The following is a 16,808-nucleotide window of genomic DNA, read 5'->3' as shown; positions in this document are numbered from 1 at the left end:
TTTATTTTTATTTTTCAAAATTGTATGTTTGTATGTTTTTTGTTTCCAATTGTTACGTCAGTTGAGTTGCCCCTGAGTATGAAATGTGCTATATAAATAAAGCTGCATTGCATTTATAATTCATCTTTATTGAAGTTTCACAAACACTTTACAACAATAAATATTTCAATAATTCATTCATTCATATATTGAACCACAAATATCTACCAATAAAATGCAACGTGTCAACTCCAGTCTTAAAAAACCCCTGAAGTACCACAGTACCCCACAACAACAACCATTACAATGGAGAGAGAGAGCGAGAGAGAGAGAGAGAGAGAGAGAGAGAGAGAGAGAGAGAGAGAAAACTAGCTACATACATTTAACTACAAGCACCAACATCCGCAAAATAATACAACAGGTCAAAAAGGCTAAAAACTTAAATGTAAAAAGCATTTATGTCCGAAATTATCATGGTTTTCTCCTCCTGCTGAGGTCAGAAAGAATTTGTTTGTCAATTACAGCTGCCTTGCCTTGCTTTGCTTGCGTAGTATTATATATCATTTATTCGCCGACTGCAGTACCCGCCACTGACCGCCGGTGGCGCTGTGTTCCCCTCGCTGCTCTCCACAAAGCACCGGAAGTCGTCACCATGAACCGGAACATGTATCCAATGGCGGTGATGGACAGCATGTAGCCGCAGCATTTTGTCTCATATAAACAAAAACAACTATCCTGTTTTAATTTGAACTATTTTAACCGCTTCGTACGTGTTCAGTTTTTTTTAAACAAGCTTACCGATTAACGGAGATGGGAGTCCCGGCGTTTTTCCGCTGGTTGAGCCGTAAATACGCTTCAATCATTGTTCACTGTGTGGAGGAGAAGGTAAGCTAGCAGCAGCGTTAGCATCACTCATTTAAACACTGATTATCTAATAGTTAAACATTATTATTTAATAGTTAAACACTCTTGGTTTATTATATTACCTGTATATGTTAAATGTGCTGTTAATGCTGCGTTCACGGTAGTTTTTTGGTGGTTTTAAAGGTTTTAGTTTATTAATATTGACGCACCATAACAACGCATGTTTGTAGACTCGTGGTGGAGACTGTAAACAAAACATTGCGTCGGTTCATCGTCAACTTTACACTGGTTAAAAAAGGAGCTAAAACATCTAAAGTAAGATTAATTATAATGTAATCAACTATAATGTTAATACATTTATTTATATAGTCATTTCTAACGAACTGAGTGTCATATTTAAAATTAATTACGTAACAAAACTATTCAAAGATAGATAGAAAGAAAGGTAGTTAGATAGACATATAGATACAAAGAAAGAAAGATAAGTAGATAGAAAGATAGATAGGTAGAAAGAGAGAGGGAGAAAAGTAGGGATAGATAGATATTGAATTATCTTTATTGTCATTGCATTGAGGTCACACATCTCACACTACAGTTGGTAAAAGAGAAAAATAGATATATACGCACATGCACACATACATACATAAACCTCGTCATTTAAAGTGCCTAGGATAATGATGTATAAAGTGCATTTATTAGCCATTGCACACAGTTTTCTGGCACAGAAACAAGTCATGAGGCTAATTGGGTGGTGGAGATAGGGGGTCGAGAGTTCAGTTTAATTTGATTGATTGATAGAGAGAGAGAGAGAGAGAGAGAGAGAGAGAGAGAGAGATACTCTATTAATCCCATTGGGAAATTCAGGTATCTCGCAGCTCACATGTACTCTATACATACATACACACATTCATAAATACACACAGACATACACAGTAATACACAACAAAAGACAAACAAGATAATAACCAACAACTGAGTTAAAATATTAAAATGATAAAAAAAAACACATGATATACAAGACATTACAGCAGATATATCAAGCAGCACTGATAGATACACATTAAAGACTTGTTTTATGTGTGTAAAATACGAAACTTTGAATTATGGTGTATCTGATGTAATTTTCCCGCCAAGTTAAATGATCTTGTTAAAATCCCTAAAAATTACACATGTTCCTTCTCTCCTCTCTATGAATCTGCTGTTCATTAAAACGGGTAACTGTGTTGGGAACATGATGTCTCCTTCACTTCACTGCAAAGTCTATTCTTAGTGTGTGTGTGTGTGTGTGTGTGCGCGCGCGCGCGCGCCGTGGAGGCTTCTAGTTTCCACGTCACATGTGTATATGTTGAATATTGGATACCAGGATAGGCTCCATACTAGTTTTGATGTCACAGATCATCCTCACAGGCCTTAAAATGTGGCTTTATAATGAGCTTAGGAAAGTTTTACACTATCAGGAGATAAAACTCTACACAAAGAAGCTCATATATCCAAACAGAGGAAGAAGAATAAAAAAAACAACATATTTCTGAGTGGAGGGAAACTTTAAACAGATGAAAGTGCAAAGTTAAATAAATTAGTTCATATATATAAACAGATAAAAATGCAAATAAAAGAAATAAGTTTGTATAAAGCAGGTGCAATTTAATAGAATATAAAGCTTTATAGTCATTAAATTAAACATATAATGAGATTACAGGTGCCTCTCCATTTGTACTTTGAAGACAATAAAAAAGAAGACACACGCAGCTTAAAAATGATGACATAGTAGGAAGGTATTGCATTTAATAAGAGTAAAATAACCACATATAGTGAATATACTGTATTTATATAGTCTAGTCCACTCAGAGTGCTTTAACACTGTAAGCTACATTCACACACAGAGTCGCTGATGGCAGACAGCCAGTCCGCTCATCATTACTCACATCAGTGTTGCAGCCTTCAGGATCAGTGTGTGCTTCAGTGTGTCGCCTCAGGACGTTTTTACATGCGGACTGGAGCAGCCGGGATTTGAACCGCCGATCTTTATCTTTCGATTAGTGGACGACCGTCTCTTCCTCCTGAGCCACAGCCGCTCCACATATACACACACAAATAAGAGAAGAGGAAGTAAAAGGAAGGAGCTCATTTAAAACAGATGTAGTGACAGTAAAACAGTGATTTATATTTTTTGACATTTTATTGACCAAACAACTAATCAATTAATTAATTAAGAAAACAATCAACAGATTAATTAATAATGATAATAACTTGGCTGCAGGCCTAGAGAGTACTGACCAGCTTTACTCTTGTTCACTGAGGATGTGACTGAAATAATAAAAAGGGCACCGAAGTACGAAATAGAGCATAAAACTGGAATATTTAGAGCTGAAATTAATAATCAACTAAGATTATAAAACATTAAATTAATTTCTAACAATTTTTTTTAAACTAAAAATATCCAAATGATCTGTTTTTAGCTTTTCAAATGTGAATAATTTCTGATTTCTTTACTCGTCTGTTATAATAAACTGAATATATTTGATTGGTGGTCGAAACAAAATAAGACATTTGAAGTCGTCACCTGGAGCTTTAGGAAATCATTACTGTACATTTGTTTCTATTTTTAACATTTTATGAACCAAACAAGTCATTAATTCATCCATAATGAAAATAATCATTAACTTACAGCCCTCGACTGTTTTTAAATGCTGCATATTTAATCACATATTTATTGTTTAGACTTAAATTTAAGTGCTGAATAGTTTCCTGGTGAATATCCTGCAGTATCTTTTTTAAATAAAATAATTTCTTCATTTTCTTTTTCTTTTTTATGTCTTCTCAGGGAAAAGAGTGTAATGGAGTCCGTATCCCCGTCGATACGACCAAACCAAACCCCAACGAGGTGGAGTTCGACAACCTGTACCTGGACATGAACGGCATCATTCACCCCTGTACTCATCCAGAAGACAAGTAGGAACCTCTGTGGTTATACTTCGATCTTTTAAAATGTTGTTTCAGTTTATTTCAGTTTTCTGGCTGCAGTTTTTTAATGTTAGTTTTATCTTTTTATGTTTCTGTTGAAACTACCAGACTTTTTAACCCTCCTGTTGTGCTCCCGGGTCAAATTGACCCTATCTCTTTTGACTGTTCCTTCCTTCCTTCTCTCCTTCCTATCTTCCTTCCTCATTCCGTCTTTCCTCTCCTTCCTCTTTTCCTCCTTCCTTCCTTCCTTCGTGACTTCCTTTCTTCCTTATTTCCTTTTTTCTCACTTCCTTCCTCTTTCCTCCCTTCCTTCCTTCCTTCCTGCCTTCCTTCCTCATTGCCTGCCTTCCTTCCTTCCTTCCTTCCTCCCTCTTTTCCTTCCTTCTTTCCTTCTTTCCTCAATTCCTCCCTCCCTTCCTTCCTTCCTTCCTTCCTCATTGCCTTTCTTCCTTCCTTCCTCCCTCTTTTCCTCCCTTCCTTCTTTCCTTCTTTCCTCCATTCCTCCCTTCCTTCGTTCCTTCCTCATTTCCTTCCTCTTTCCTCCCTTCCTCCCTTCCTCATTGCCTTCCTTCCTTCCTTCCTCCCTCTTTTCCTCCCTTCCTTCTTTCCTTCTTTCCTCCTTTCCTCTATTCCTTCATTCCTTCCTCATTTCCTTCTTTCCCCACTTCCTTCCTCTTTCCTTCCTTCCTTCCTTCCTTCCTTCCTTCCTGCCTTCCTTGAACTGAGCACAACAGGAGGGTTAAAATGTAGTTTGACCATAAAATCAATGATAATGAATAAAAACATGAGTAAAACTAAACCTAGCTTAACTTACCATCCTGACCTCTGCCTCCACAGGCCGGCTCCTAAAAATGAAGACGAGATGATGGTCGCCATCTTTGAGTACATCGACCGCCTCTTCAACATCGTGCGGCCGAGGAGAGTTCTCTACATGGCCATCGATGGAGTGGTGAGACACTTTAGCACCACATTTATATATTATACTAGTTTTATTATAACATTTCACTTTCATTTAAACTGAGATTAATGGAGATGAATATTATATTAAATCAGCTTTATAAACCAGGAGCTGTTTTTTAACCTTCCTGTCGTCCTCCCGAGTCAAATTGACCCCGTCTCTTTTGACTGTTCCTTCTTCCCCTCATCCCCTCTTTCTTTGCTCCTTCCTTCCTCCCTCCTTACTCCCTCCTTCCCTCCCTCCTTACTCCTTTCTTTCCTTCCTTCCTTCCTCCCTTCCTCCCTGCCTCCCTCCCTCCCTCCTTACTCCTTTCTTTCCTCCCTTCCTCCCTCCCTCCCTCCTTACTCCTTTCTTTCCTTCCTTCCTTCCTTCCTCTTTTCGTCCTTACTCCCTTCCTTCCTTCCTTCCTTCCCTCCCTCCTTACTCCTTTGCTTCCTTCCTTTCCTTCCTCCCTTCATTCTCTCTTAAATTCCTTCCTTCCTGTGTTGACCAGAACTGCTCTGGAAATACTATAAAACAGGCTCATAAAGAAAGAAACAGCCTGAATGAAAACAAGCTTTAGACTTTTCTTTTACAGTCTGGTGTATCAGCTGATCTCTTGGTTGAAATACTGTGATGTTTTCTGGGTTATTATGGAGAGAAGATCAGCTGTTATTCAGTAGATATAATCGTCTCTCTTTGAACTCCTCCAGGCTCCTCGGGCTAAAATGAACCAGCAGCGCTCTCGACGTTTCCGAGCCTCCAAAGAAGGAGTCGAGCTGGCGGAGGAGAAGCATCGCATGAGGGAGGAGATCATCGGGAGAGGTTTGTCATGTTTAAAATCCTCCCTCCCTTCCTTCCTTCCTTCCTTCCTTCCTTCCTTCTGTCTGTCTGTCCTCCCTCCCTCCTTCTTTCTTTCCTTCCTCTCTCTTTCCTCCCTTCCTTCTTTCCTCCCTCCTTCTTTCCTTCCCTCCTTCCTTCCTTTCCTTCCTCCCTCCTTCTGTCTTTCTTTCCTTCCCCCTTCCTTCTTTTCTCTGTCCTTCCTTCTTTCCTTCCTTCCTCTTTTCCTTTTTCCCTCCCTCCTAACTACCTTCCTTCTTTCCTTTCCTCCCTCCTTTCCTTCTTTCCTTCTCCCTCCCTTCCTCCTTTCCTTCCTTCCTCTCCTCCCTCCTTTCCTTCTTTCCTCCTTTCCTTCCTTCCTCCTTGCCTTCCTTCCTTCCGTCTGTCCTTCCTCCCTCCCTCCCTCTTTCTTTCCTTCCTCTCTTTCCTCCCTTCGTTCTTTCCTCCCTCCATCCCCTTTTCTTCCTTCCTTCCTCTTTTCCTTTCTCCCTCCCCTCTAGACTTTTACTCTGTGATTTAATTTAAGGACCTGAAGTTCAGTTTAAACTTGTCTGAGAGAGGAAACACACTCCACAGCTTTAAAAAGTCCTGAATTCATTAGGACAGAATCTCACGTACAGTCTAATAGAGTTATAACTGTATTTACTGTATTTATAAATTAATCCTTTCATAGTTGCATCACTGTGTATTTTACTGATTATCTTTATATTCTGTTTAACCTCATTTATTTTAATTTCCAGGAGGTTATCTTCCACCTGAGGAGATTAAGGAGAGGTTTGACAGCAACTGTATCACTCCAGTAAGTCTGCTGCTCTCAGTTTTAAGTTGTCGTTAAGAGTATTTATCTTTTATATTTAACTCTTTGAATAACTGATGTGTCTCGTTGTGTCTCCAGGGGACAGAGTTCATGGACAACTTGGCTCACTGCCTTCGATATTACGTTGCAGACAGACTCAGTAACGACCCGGGATGGAAGAACGTCACCGTGAGTTTCAGTTTCTCTCTCTCTCTCTCTCTCTCTCTACCTCTCTACCTCTCTATCTCTCTCTCTCTCTCTCTCTCTCTCTCTCTCTCTCACTTTCAAATTAAACATATAATTAAATATTTAGCAAGTATCACTTTATTTCATTGATTTTGTTTTGCCTTTTTTTAATCTATTTTAATCTAGTTTTTTAACTTTTAATACAATTTTCCTCTTATTCTCTCAAATTTGTATTGATTTGTTGATTTATTTATTATTTTCTCTCATTTATTTTACTTTATTTCATTTTTCTCAATTTTAATTTTTTAGATTTTTTTGTCATCATTATCTCGATTAATTTTTTCAATTTTTAAAATATATTTCTTTATAGATAGATCCTTTATTGTCATTTTCAATAATTTCAATTAATTTTATAATGAATAAATACTATATATAAAAACATTGCACATCCCTATTTCATCTTTCATATCATTTATTCTTTGTTTTCATTAGTTTATTTGTCTTATTATCAGCTTGTCAGGCAGCTGTGAAGCATTTTGAACATTAATCTGTATGAAAGCTGCTCTATAAATAAGTTTAGATTGATAATGTGGTTTTAATTCTTTCACTAATTGTCCGTTTTTTGTTGTTTTTTTTTTTTTTTAATCCAGGTTTTCTTGTCCGACGCCAGCGTTCCAGGTGAAGGAGAACACAAGATTATGGATTACATCCGGAGACAGAGAGGTACGAGTAGTTAGACTATAAAGGATAAATATCACATACAATACAACAATAATACAGAATGCATCGAATATGTACAAGAAACATTAATATCACATAACCTGTAGGAGGGAGAAGTCAATTGTAACACACAGAAAAATGAAAATGTTGTAAAATGTCATGTTTTCTCTTTAATCTTTGTTTCATAATTATAATATTTGAGCTGTGATGAACTCAGTCACACTCAGTTAACTCTCTCAGACTGAAATGTGTCTGCTGCACCGGAAACTATAAATTCACCATTTTGCCAAAGTTAGACCATCTTCTTGTAAAGCTGCTTGTGTTTTTTTACCTTTTGAAAACTTTGGATTGGAAAGTAGGGGAAGGGAGGAAGACGCAAGGAAGGTAGGAAAGGAGGGAGGGAGGAAAGGAAAGGAAAGGAGGGAGGAAAGGAATGAAAGGAAGGACGAAAGAAGGAAGGGAGAATGGAAAGAAGGGAGGAAGGAAAGGAAGGACGGACAAAGGAAGGGAGGAAGGAAAGGAAAGAAAAGAAGGGAGGAATGAAAGGAAGGAATGAAGGTAGGAGGGAGAAAGGAAAATGGCAAGGGAGGAAGGAAGGAAAGGAAAGAAGGGAGGAAAGGAAAAAAGGAAGGGAGGACGGACGAAAGAAGGTAGGAGGGAGAAAGGAAAATAGCAAGGAAGGAAGGACAGTAAACAAAACAAATACAAATAGATAAACAAATATATTGCAGAAAGGCCTGGTGTCATATTGCTGCACGTATCAAAATATGTGAAATGTCTCTTGTGTTTTATTTTGACAGCTCAGCCCAACCATGACCCCAACACGCACCACTGCCTCTGTGGAGCTGATGGTACGTTTAAAAAAAGAAAAAAGCCCTTTAATAATCTGTGTAATGAAGTCTTATTATCTAGAAATGATATTAACACATGTTTCTGGTCGTAGCTGATCTGATCATGCTCGGCCTGGCGACGCACGAGCCCAACTTCACCATCATCAGAGAGGAGTTCAAACCCAACAAACCTCGACCCTGCGCACTCTGCAGTCAGATGGGTCACGACATCAAAGACTGTCAGGGGACGGCCAGAGAGAAGCAGGGAGAGGTGAGGAACTGTTATTAATACATATGTGCTTTTTTTTTACACCACAATGTGTCATATATCTGGTGGATTTAGTAATATATGCAAAGATTGTGGCAACTGTATTCATAACTAAATCTACACCATCAGACTCTTGGATGTGGATTTTGCTTTTACTCACTTTTTATATTAGTGGTGTGTTATTTATATTTCTAAATGTAATTTAATTTTTATTTTTTTTTGTGCTTGGCTAAGTTTAAAATGTTTATTCATGGGTATTGTCCCAGCTAAATAAATCTTAAATTAAAATGAATAAATAAAATACCAGAGTTTCTATTTTAATACAGTTTTTCAGATCAATGACAAACGTGGGAAACTGTAATGTAACTGAGACTCTTTCAAAGTTGAGCAGCTTTGTTGTTAGTGTTGCTCAGATGTTTAGATCCATTGTGGCTCTTTTATTAATTTTTATTTGTCTGGTTTAGACAAAGAGACTTAACTCTGAGCAGCAGTTCCTTCCTTTCTGAAGTCTGTTTCCTTCTTCTTCTTCTCTTCTCAGCACGATGAATTTGCCGACACGATTCCAGTTTCTGAGCAGGAGTTCATATTCATCAGACTCTGCGTGCTGCGAGAGGTCAGATCTCTACTTTCACTCTGGTTTTTAAATCAAGAGAATAATGGCATTGTTTATTTCTGACATTTTTAAAACAATGGTGGACCGTTCATCTGATTTTTATTAAACTCATAAATTATGGGGACATTTTTAATTCGCTCAGTATTTGGGTGATTGATTTAGAGATGTTTGGGACGACATAGCTGCATTTAAAATGATCCTTTTGACTCATTTTCAGCCTAAAATTTGATTAAATTCAGTTTGAGACATCAGGTTTCAATGAGGATGAAAATATACGAACAAAAGTTAAAAAAATAAGTTTTAACTGTCTGAATGTGATGTTTTTCCTCGTCCAATCAGAGCCATGTTTTAACAGAAATGTCTCCAGGAGCAAACTTCCACTTTACAAAGAAAATCATCTCCATTAAATCTTCTCCCTCTCTCTCTCTCTCCTTTTCATGTTTTCAGTATCTTGCCAGAGAGCTGACAATGGCCAGCCTCCCGTTTCCCTTTGACTTTGAGAGGAGCATCGACGACTGGGTCTTCATGTGCTTCTTTGTTGGAAACGACTTCCTGCCACATCTGCCGTCCTTAGAAATCAGGTGAGTGACGACAAAAATGTTAATTCATGTCGATCGCGTCTTTTTAAAAACAGCCGATCTACATTTTTAACACTGATCAGGCTGGAAACTTGACTTTTATTGTTCTGTTTCACAACTCTTCTTTATTTTATTTTTATGAGTATAAAGTTGGTAACCTGCCAGAGTGGAGAGCAACGCAGTCAAACGTCTTTATGTCAAATCTACGTAGTGTTGTTGGCTTCAGTTCAGTCTTTAATTTAAATTTACACTGATTTACATGTTTTTAATGTTTCTAATCGTTGGCTGCTGTCTTTTTTTTTATTTTAGAGAGGGAGCGATCGATCGACTGGTCAACATCTACAAAGACGTTGTGCACAAAACCGGAGTGAGTATCATCGCTAAGCTGAGCACAGCGAGCATGCTGGGAAATGTAGTGCAATGATCTGAAGATGGCAGATTGTTTGTTGACCCTTCCTGTTTGTCTGTTTCCAGGGTTACCTGACGGAGAACGGCTACGTGGAGCTGGAAAGAGTGGAGATGATCATGCAGGCGGTGGGCGTTGCCGAGGACAACATCTTCAAAAAACGCAAAGAAGACGATGTAAGATGCTGACCATGAATCATCCACTTCCTGTTATCTAATAGGATGCCCACAAAACAGATAAAACAAATATATTGTAGAAAGGCGTGGTGTCATATTGCTGCAGGTATCAAAATATCTGAAATGATAGCGAGCATTTAGAGACACAAACAGTCCAGACACACAGTTAGCTGCAGGAAGCTAATTTACAGTTTACATAATGACTTAACTTTTAATGAAATGCTTTCAGTGATCACTCCGTCTCTGTTTTAACTGTCACATTGTCACGTTTTCTTGCAGGAAGGTTTCAAGAGAAGAATGAAAGAGAAAAAAAAGAGGATGAAGGTGAGTCAAGTTTGTTTGTTTAGATGTTAAAACCTGACTCATGAAACTGGACCAATAATAATAATAATAATAGCCTGTAATTAGCCTGTTAATAGCAAGTGTGTCTAAGTCGCTGCATCCTAAACCAGCTCTGTGTCTACGTCCCTAAAATGTTCCGAGTGTCAATAATCTTACTTTGACATTAATAATATATGATAGTACGTTATGCTTAGTTTTCTCATTTCCAGTATATATATTTATTTTACTCTCTGTTGTTCCAGGCGGAGCAGCAACGCCCAGCTTACCTCACCTCGGGCCAGTTCGCCCCTCACGCTCTGGGGAGACGAGGCGGCCCCGAACCCGTCCAGAACGCTCGGCACCAGGCCTTCGACATGAGGATGCAACAGAACAAGGTTTGTTATCTACACTCAGTTATAATTAAGTTTACTGTTTATGAACACTGATGTCATTTTATACATGGAAGTTTATTGTTAAGCTGTAAAATATCACAGCCTCCATCCTGTTGTCCTCGAGTCGAGGAAGGAAGGAAAGGAGGGAGGGAGGAAGGAAGGAGGTAGGTAGGGAGAGAAGGAGGGAGGGAGGGAGGAAGGAGAGAAGTAGGGAAGAAGGACAGAAGGGAGGAAGGAGAGAAGGAGGGAAGAAGAGAAGGAACAGTCAAACCAGACGGGGTCAATTTGACCCTGGATGATGATGTCACTGCAGAGAGCTTCATGATGAAGTGTTTCTGTTTTTTTGTCCACCCAGGATGCCGCTCAGTCTCTGAGAGCCACGATGCGAAACGGAGGCAACGTAAGTCATAATCTGTGTTTGCCAGAAAGTAGTTTGAAAGTCTTAAATCTTCAAAAAAGCAGTAAATGTTTCTCCTTCAGTAAACCATGAGAAGTTGATCCTTATAATCGGTTAAATGATGATGTTTCAGTTTTGTTCGTCTCACGGTCGTGTTTTTATTTAACGTCTCTGTTCAGGCTGTTTAAACTACCGATAAGAGGCGGCTATACATTAGCACATGAATGACAAGAGCACAAAGACTTTAGATGGAAAGGGAAGGCTAAGTAGCAAAAAGGTTCAGCTTCCTTCAAACACACACAAGCTTTTCTATTTTCTCTGTGAGGAATAAATCAGAGTAGGGATTTAAATATGAGGCTTTTACAGTATTTATTATTTTATTTCTGAACTCTTAACCTCCAAATATCTCCCAATTAATAGGTTGATTTGAATATTAGAACAGTAATTTGCAGCTATTTGATAGTCAATGATCTGTTTGAGTGATTTAACCCTCCTGTTGTCCTCGAGTCAAGGAAAGAAGGAAAGGAGGGAGGGAGGATGAAGGAAGGAAAGGAGAGAGGAAGGAAGGAAGAAGGGGGGAAGGGAGGAAGGAAAGAAAGGAAGGAAGGAAGGAAAGGATGGAGAAGGAAGGAAGGAAAGGATGGAGAAGGAAGGAAGGAAAGGATGGAGAAGGAAGAAAGGAAAGGATGGAGAAGGAAGAAAGGAAAGGATGGAGAAGGAAGAAAGGAGGGAGGGAGGGAGGAAGGAAGGAAGGAAGGAAGGAAGGAAAGGAAGGAAGGAAAGGGAGGGAGAAAGGGAAGGAAGGCAGGGAGGGATGGAGGGAGGGAGGAAGGCAGGGAGGGAGGAAAGGAAAGGAGGGAGGGAGGGAGGGAAGGAAGGAAGGTAGGTGGGAGGGAGGAAGGAAAGTTAGGAAAGAAAGAGAGAAGGAGGGAGGAAGAACAGAAAAGGAAGGAAGGAAAGATGGAAGGTAGGAAGGAACAGTCAAAACAGACGGGTTTGCTGTATTTTTTTATTTTTTTGAAGGTACAGTGATCTGATCTTTTGTGTTCTGTATAATTTTGTTTAGTCATCTGAAGGGTCCAGCGAAGGCACAGACGGCAGGGGAGTGAAGAGGAAAGCCGAGGACAGCGACGACGAGCCCGAGCCTGAAGACAACGTCAGGTAAACCTTTAACGAGCTGAGAGAGTGATGTCATCGTTACATCTCTGAAATCTTCTCGCTGTATCCTGCTGATCTCCACATCTGTTAAAAGTGTAGCTAGGGAACGTCTATGAGACTAGATATCCTCTTAGAATTTGGATATCGTATTATCGTGATATGGCATGAGTGTTTCTTTTCCTGCTTTTAGAGGTTGTATTTAGAGATGTTCCGATACAATTTTTCCCCTCCCGATACCGATTCCGATACTTGTGCTGTGGGTATCGGCCGATACCAAGTACCAATACCGATTTTTGATAATTGAATAATTGTAAAAAAAACAAAAACATGCTGGTTGCTCCTTCTAAAATAATAATAATGATGATTTGGAAGCTTTCAATCATACAGTTGAGACAATTACTTGATTTATAAAAATATATTCTTTAGCTAGTTGCATCCTGAATTAATCTTCCAAATCTGCTGTTATCTTGAATTTAATGTTTAGGTCACTATATAATTGTTGAGGAATGAATATTGGAAATCAATACAATTATAGAAACAGGTGAAACTTCCTCAGTGTGTACTTTCCTTCTTGTTAAATACAAACTCACTACTTATCATGTGAACCTGATAAAACTGTGAATTTAATGCATTCAGTGTTCAAGATACTCTTTTTTTTTTTTTTCTTCAGCCAGAGAGACTCTCATTAATGCCACCGAGCTGCACTACAAGCTGTTTAACTCCCTACCACACACACACACACACACACACACACACACACACTCACCCGTCCGCACGTGATTAATATGGAAAGCAGGAATACATTCGAGTAAATTCCTCTGTGACGCGCTCAGCCAAAGCTGCTTAAATCCATCGGACTAAATTGGTATTCATGGAGGCTTTCCTCTCAGGAGTCGGCGCTCCCTGCGGGCCGCTCCGAGGATCGCCGGCGCAGATGCTCCGAGCGGCCTCGATTATGTGTGCAGAACAGCATCGCCGCCCCAAATCTACCAAGAAGTCAAAGCCATTAAACTATTCCAGCAGCAGTGTTTCTCAGCCTATACATGAACAGAGTAGCTTCCTGAATATGAAGGATTTTAATGAGGAAATGTATTTATTCCATTACACACTTGGCTGTTGTGATTCTAGAACGCTGTGATTCTAGAGCGCTGTGATTCTAGAACGTTGTGATTCTAGAGCGTTGTGATTCTAGAGCGCTGTGATTCTAGAACGCTGTGATTCTAGAACGCTGTGATTCTAGAGCGCTGTGATTCTAGAACGCTGTGATTCTAGAACGCTGTGATTCTAGAGCGCTGTGATTCTAGAACGCTGTGATTCTAGAACGCTGTGATTCTAGAGCGCTGTGATTCTAGAATGCTGTGATTCTAGAATGCTGTGATTCTAAAACGCTGTGATTCTAGAATGCTGTGATTCTAGAGCGCTGTGATTCTAGAACGCTGTGATTCTAGAGCGCTGTGATTCTAGAGCGCTGTGATTCTAGAACGCTGTGATTCTAGAACGCTGTGATTCTAAAACGTTGTGATTCTAGAACGCTGTGATTCTAGAGCGTTGTGATTCTAGAGCGTTGTGATTCTAGAGCGCTGTGATTCTAGAACGCTGTGATTCTAAAACGTTGTGATTCTAGAACGCTGTGATTCTAGAACGCTGTGATTCTAAAACGTTGTGATTCTAAAACGTTGTGATTCTAGAACGCTGTGATTCTAGAGCGTTGTGATTCTAGAACGCTGTGATTCTAGAACGCTGTGATTCTAGAACGCTGTGATTCTGGAACGCTGTCATTCTGGAACGCTGTGATTCTAGAACGCTGTGATTCTAGAACGCTGTGATTCTGGAACGCTGTCATTCTGGAACGCTGTCATTCTAGAACACTGTGATGCTTTTATTCTGAAATACAGTTTCTTTCCTCCTAGTTTGTTGCACGTTTTCAGCACCTTGTTACAGACAGGTCTCCATGCTAGCTCTGTGGGTCACGTGATGCTCGTCTTGCTCCTTCATTGAGCGTAGTCGAAGAAGCTGCTTCATAACAGCCGGAAGAAACCTGACACAGAATAAATTCAGCTTGGGTTTATTGACACAAAGTAGTTTCAGTCTTCTAATTAGCTTTGATCAGTAAGTTATAACCTTGTGTGTGTGTGTGTGTGTGTGTGTGTGTTACAGGTTGTGGGAGGAAGGCTGGAAGCAGAGATACTACAAGACCAAGTTTGACGTTGACGTGAGTGACGAGGATTTCAGGCGGAAGGTGGTTCGGTCGTACGTTGAGGGTCTCTGCTGGGTGCTGCGCTACTACTACCAGGTAACACCTCCGTCACTCAGTCAGTCAGTGCTTTCATTTATACACACAACACTGTGTTTTACCACTTTACCTTAAACACTGATAATAACAGTATGAGCTCATTTCATCTGTACAGTTCTGATAAATTTGGCCTGAAAGTCTTGAAGATGGTTTTATTTGTCACAGTGGAGAAATATGAAACAGGAAGCTGCGTTTATAAACTTTAAAAAGGATTCACTTCACCTCACATGAAGCTTCACTATCAGACCAACATTCCACCTTTAACCTTCCTGGGGTCAAATTGACCTCGTCTGTTTTGACTGTTCCTTCCTTCCTTCCTTCTGTCCCTCCTCCCTCCCTCCCTCCCTCCCTCCCTCCCTCTCGCCTTTCCTCCTTCCTTCCCTCCCTCTTTCCCTCCCTTTTCTTTCTTCCTTCCTCCCTACTTCCTTCCTCCCCCCTTCTGTCCTTCCTCCCTCCCACCCTCCTTCTTTCCTTCCATCCTTCCTTCCTTCCTTCCTTCCTTCCTCCCTCCTTCCCTCACAAATTCAAAATCAAATCTTAGTGTCCAACGAATGCAACATTTCCTTCTGTTTATTTACTACAAACTACACTGAACTACATATTTTGGAAATTAATGAGCCTTTCTTTTAATCATCAGACTGTAATTTTGTTAGATTTAAAGCTTCACATGTTCAGTAGGAAACCAGTGAGCTTGTGAAGTTCATAAAGTACTAAGAGACTTTTCTATCAGTGTTGTGTTCATGGAGTTTGTTCCCGGCAGGTTAAACGTATATCAGGTAGTGAAGGAAGGTCAGCAGCAGACTGAACAGAAACACAACTTCTTTATAAAGAGATAAAACTCTTAACATAACGTCTACCAACACGATGCCGCTTTCACTGCCGGCATCTCAAAACTAACAATACACTAACCTTCAGTGTCAGCTTCATAAGATTCCTCCATTCCTGTTAAACGGAGAAGATTCAGCCCTGATCTGCCCCCCCCCCCCTCATCCCCCCATCTCCGCTTTAGCAGATACTTTATAAAGGACTTCTCTTTTTTTTATTGTGCAGAGATGAACCAACAATGAACAGCTCTACAAGTATAGTGTGTATCCAGAGCTGTACATATCTTTATTTCTCTTTGCTGTCGACTAAAAACACATCAGAGAGCCACAGAGCTGCACTGAGTAATAACTGCAGCATTATTTTAACTCTCAGTAGAGCTCTTCACGTGGTTTTGTTTGCAGAGCTCTTAAATTCACACTGAAGTTATTTGAGATTTTTCTTTCTGTTTTAGTACAAAAGTCTCTGGAGGGTTTTTATATGTGATACAACAAGTTGGTCAAGCTTTATTCCTGCTCTGTTATAAAAGCTAAATAAACATTAATATAGCTTCACATTCATTTCCACTGCTGTTTGAATGAAACTGAGAAGAAGCAGAACAAACATTTAATCAATTAGAGGAAAGAAAAAGATGGAATTGTCCTTTTTAAAATATTTCTGAAGCTGTAAATGTGATAAAGCAGCAGAATAATCATTTATCTCTAAATCACCACACAGTGCAAACAAGTTATAATAGGAAGTAACTTAAAGACAGCTCGGGTTACAAAGGGATGGAAACTTTCCGTAAATTTTGCATGGGAAGTTAAGCTGGAGAAATATGGAAATATCCCAAATTAGAAACTAAATGGAAATGTGGGAGTAATTTATACAAACTATATCAACTAGGGCTGGGAGGGAGGGAGGGAGGAAGGAGGGAAGGATGGAAGGGAGGAAAGGAACGGAGGGAGGGAGGAAGGAAGGAAGGAAGGAGGGAAGGACATAGGGAAGAAAGAAGGAAGGGAAGAAGGAGGAAGGTAGGGGGAGGAAAGAAGGAGGGGGGGAGGGAGGGAGGAAGGAAGGAAGGAGGGAAGGATGGAAGGGAGGAAAGGAACGGAGGGAGGGAGGAAGGAAGGAGGGAAGGACATAGGGAAGAAGGAAGGAAGGAAGGACAGAGGGAAGAAGGAGGAAGGTAGGGGGAGGAAAGAGGGAGGGAGGAAGGAAGGAAGGACAGAGGAAAGAAGGAAGGAAGGAAAGAAGGAACAGTCAGTTAGTGATAGGGGATATTCAAC

The 16,808-nt window shown here is 39.9% G+C and overlaps 1 protein-coding gene across 1 annotated transcript in view; it reads left to right on the top strand.

Moving 5' to 3' along the window:
• Positions 1-668: 668 nt before the first annotated feature.
• The window catches only part of xrn2 (5'-3' exoribonuclease 2), a 52,558-nt gene continuing 36,418 nt past the window's right edge, over positions 669-16,808 (top strand). Inside the window, exons 1-18 of the mRNA XM_053336553.1 lie at positions 669-864; positions 3,668-3,795; positions 4,645-4,756; positions 5,458-5,569; positions 6,325-6,383; positions 6,480-6,569; positions 7,217-7,289; positions 8,087-8,137; positions 8,230-8,387; positions 8,923-8,997; positions 9,445-9,578; positions 9,885-9,942; positions 10,050-10,157; positions 10,437-10,481; positions 10,742-10,873; positions 11,226-11,270; positions 12,334-12,428; positions 14,583-14,718. Of these exons, the coding sequence (XP_053192528.1) occupies positions 790-864; positions 3,668-3,795; positions 4,645-4,756; positions 5,458-5,569; positions 6,325-6,383; positions 6,480-6,569; positions 7,217-7,289; positions 8,087-8,137; positions 8,230-8,387; positions 8,923-8,997; positions 9,445-9,578; positions 9,885-9,942; positions 10,050-10,157; positions 10,437-10,481; positions 10,742-10,873; positions 11,226-11,270; positions 12,334-12,428; positions 14,583-14,718 (1,686 nt within the window). The 5' untranslated portion in view covers positions 669-789. The remainder of the gene's footprint in view (positions 865-3,667; positions 3,796-4,644; positions 4,757-5,457; positions 5,570-6,324; positions 6,384-6,479; positions 6,570-7,216; positions 7,290-8,086; positions 8,138-8,229; positions 8,388-8,922; positions 8,998-9,444; positions 9,579-9,884; positions 9,943-10,049; positions 10,158-10,436; positions 10,482-10,741; positions 10,874-11,225; positions 11,271-12,333; positions 12,429-14,582; positions 14,719-16,808) is intronic.

Source organism: Scomber japonicus, chromosome 17, assembly GCF_027409825.1.
Source record: "Scomber japonicus isolate fScoJap1 chromosome 17, fScoJap1.pri, whole genome shotgun sequence".
Taxonomy (NCBI): domain Eukaryota; kingdom Metazoa; phylum Chordata; class Actinopteri; order Scombriformes; family Scombridae; genus Scomber; species Scomber japonicus.
Note: the sequence above shows the minus strand (reverse complement) of the source record. Positions and strands in the feature narration are given on the sequence as shown.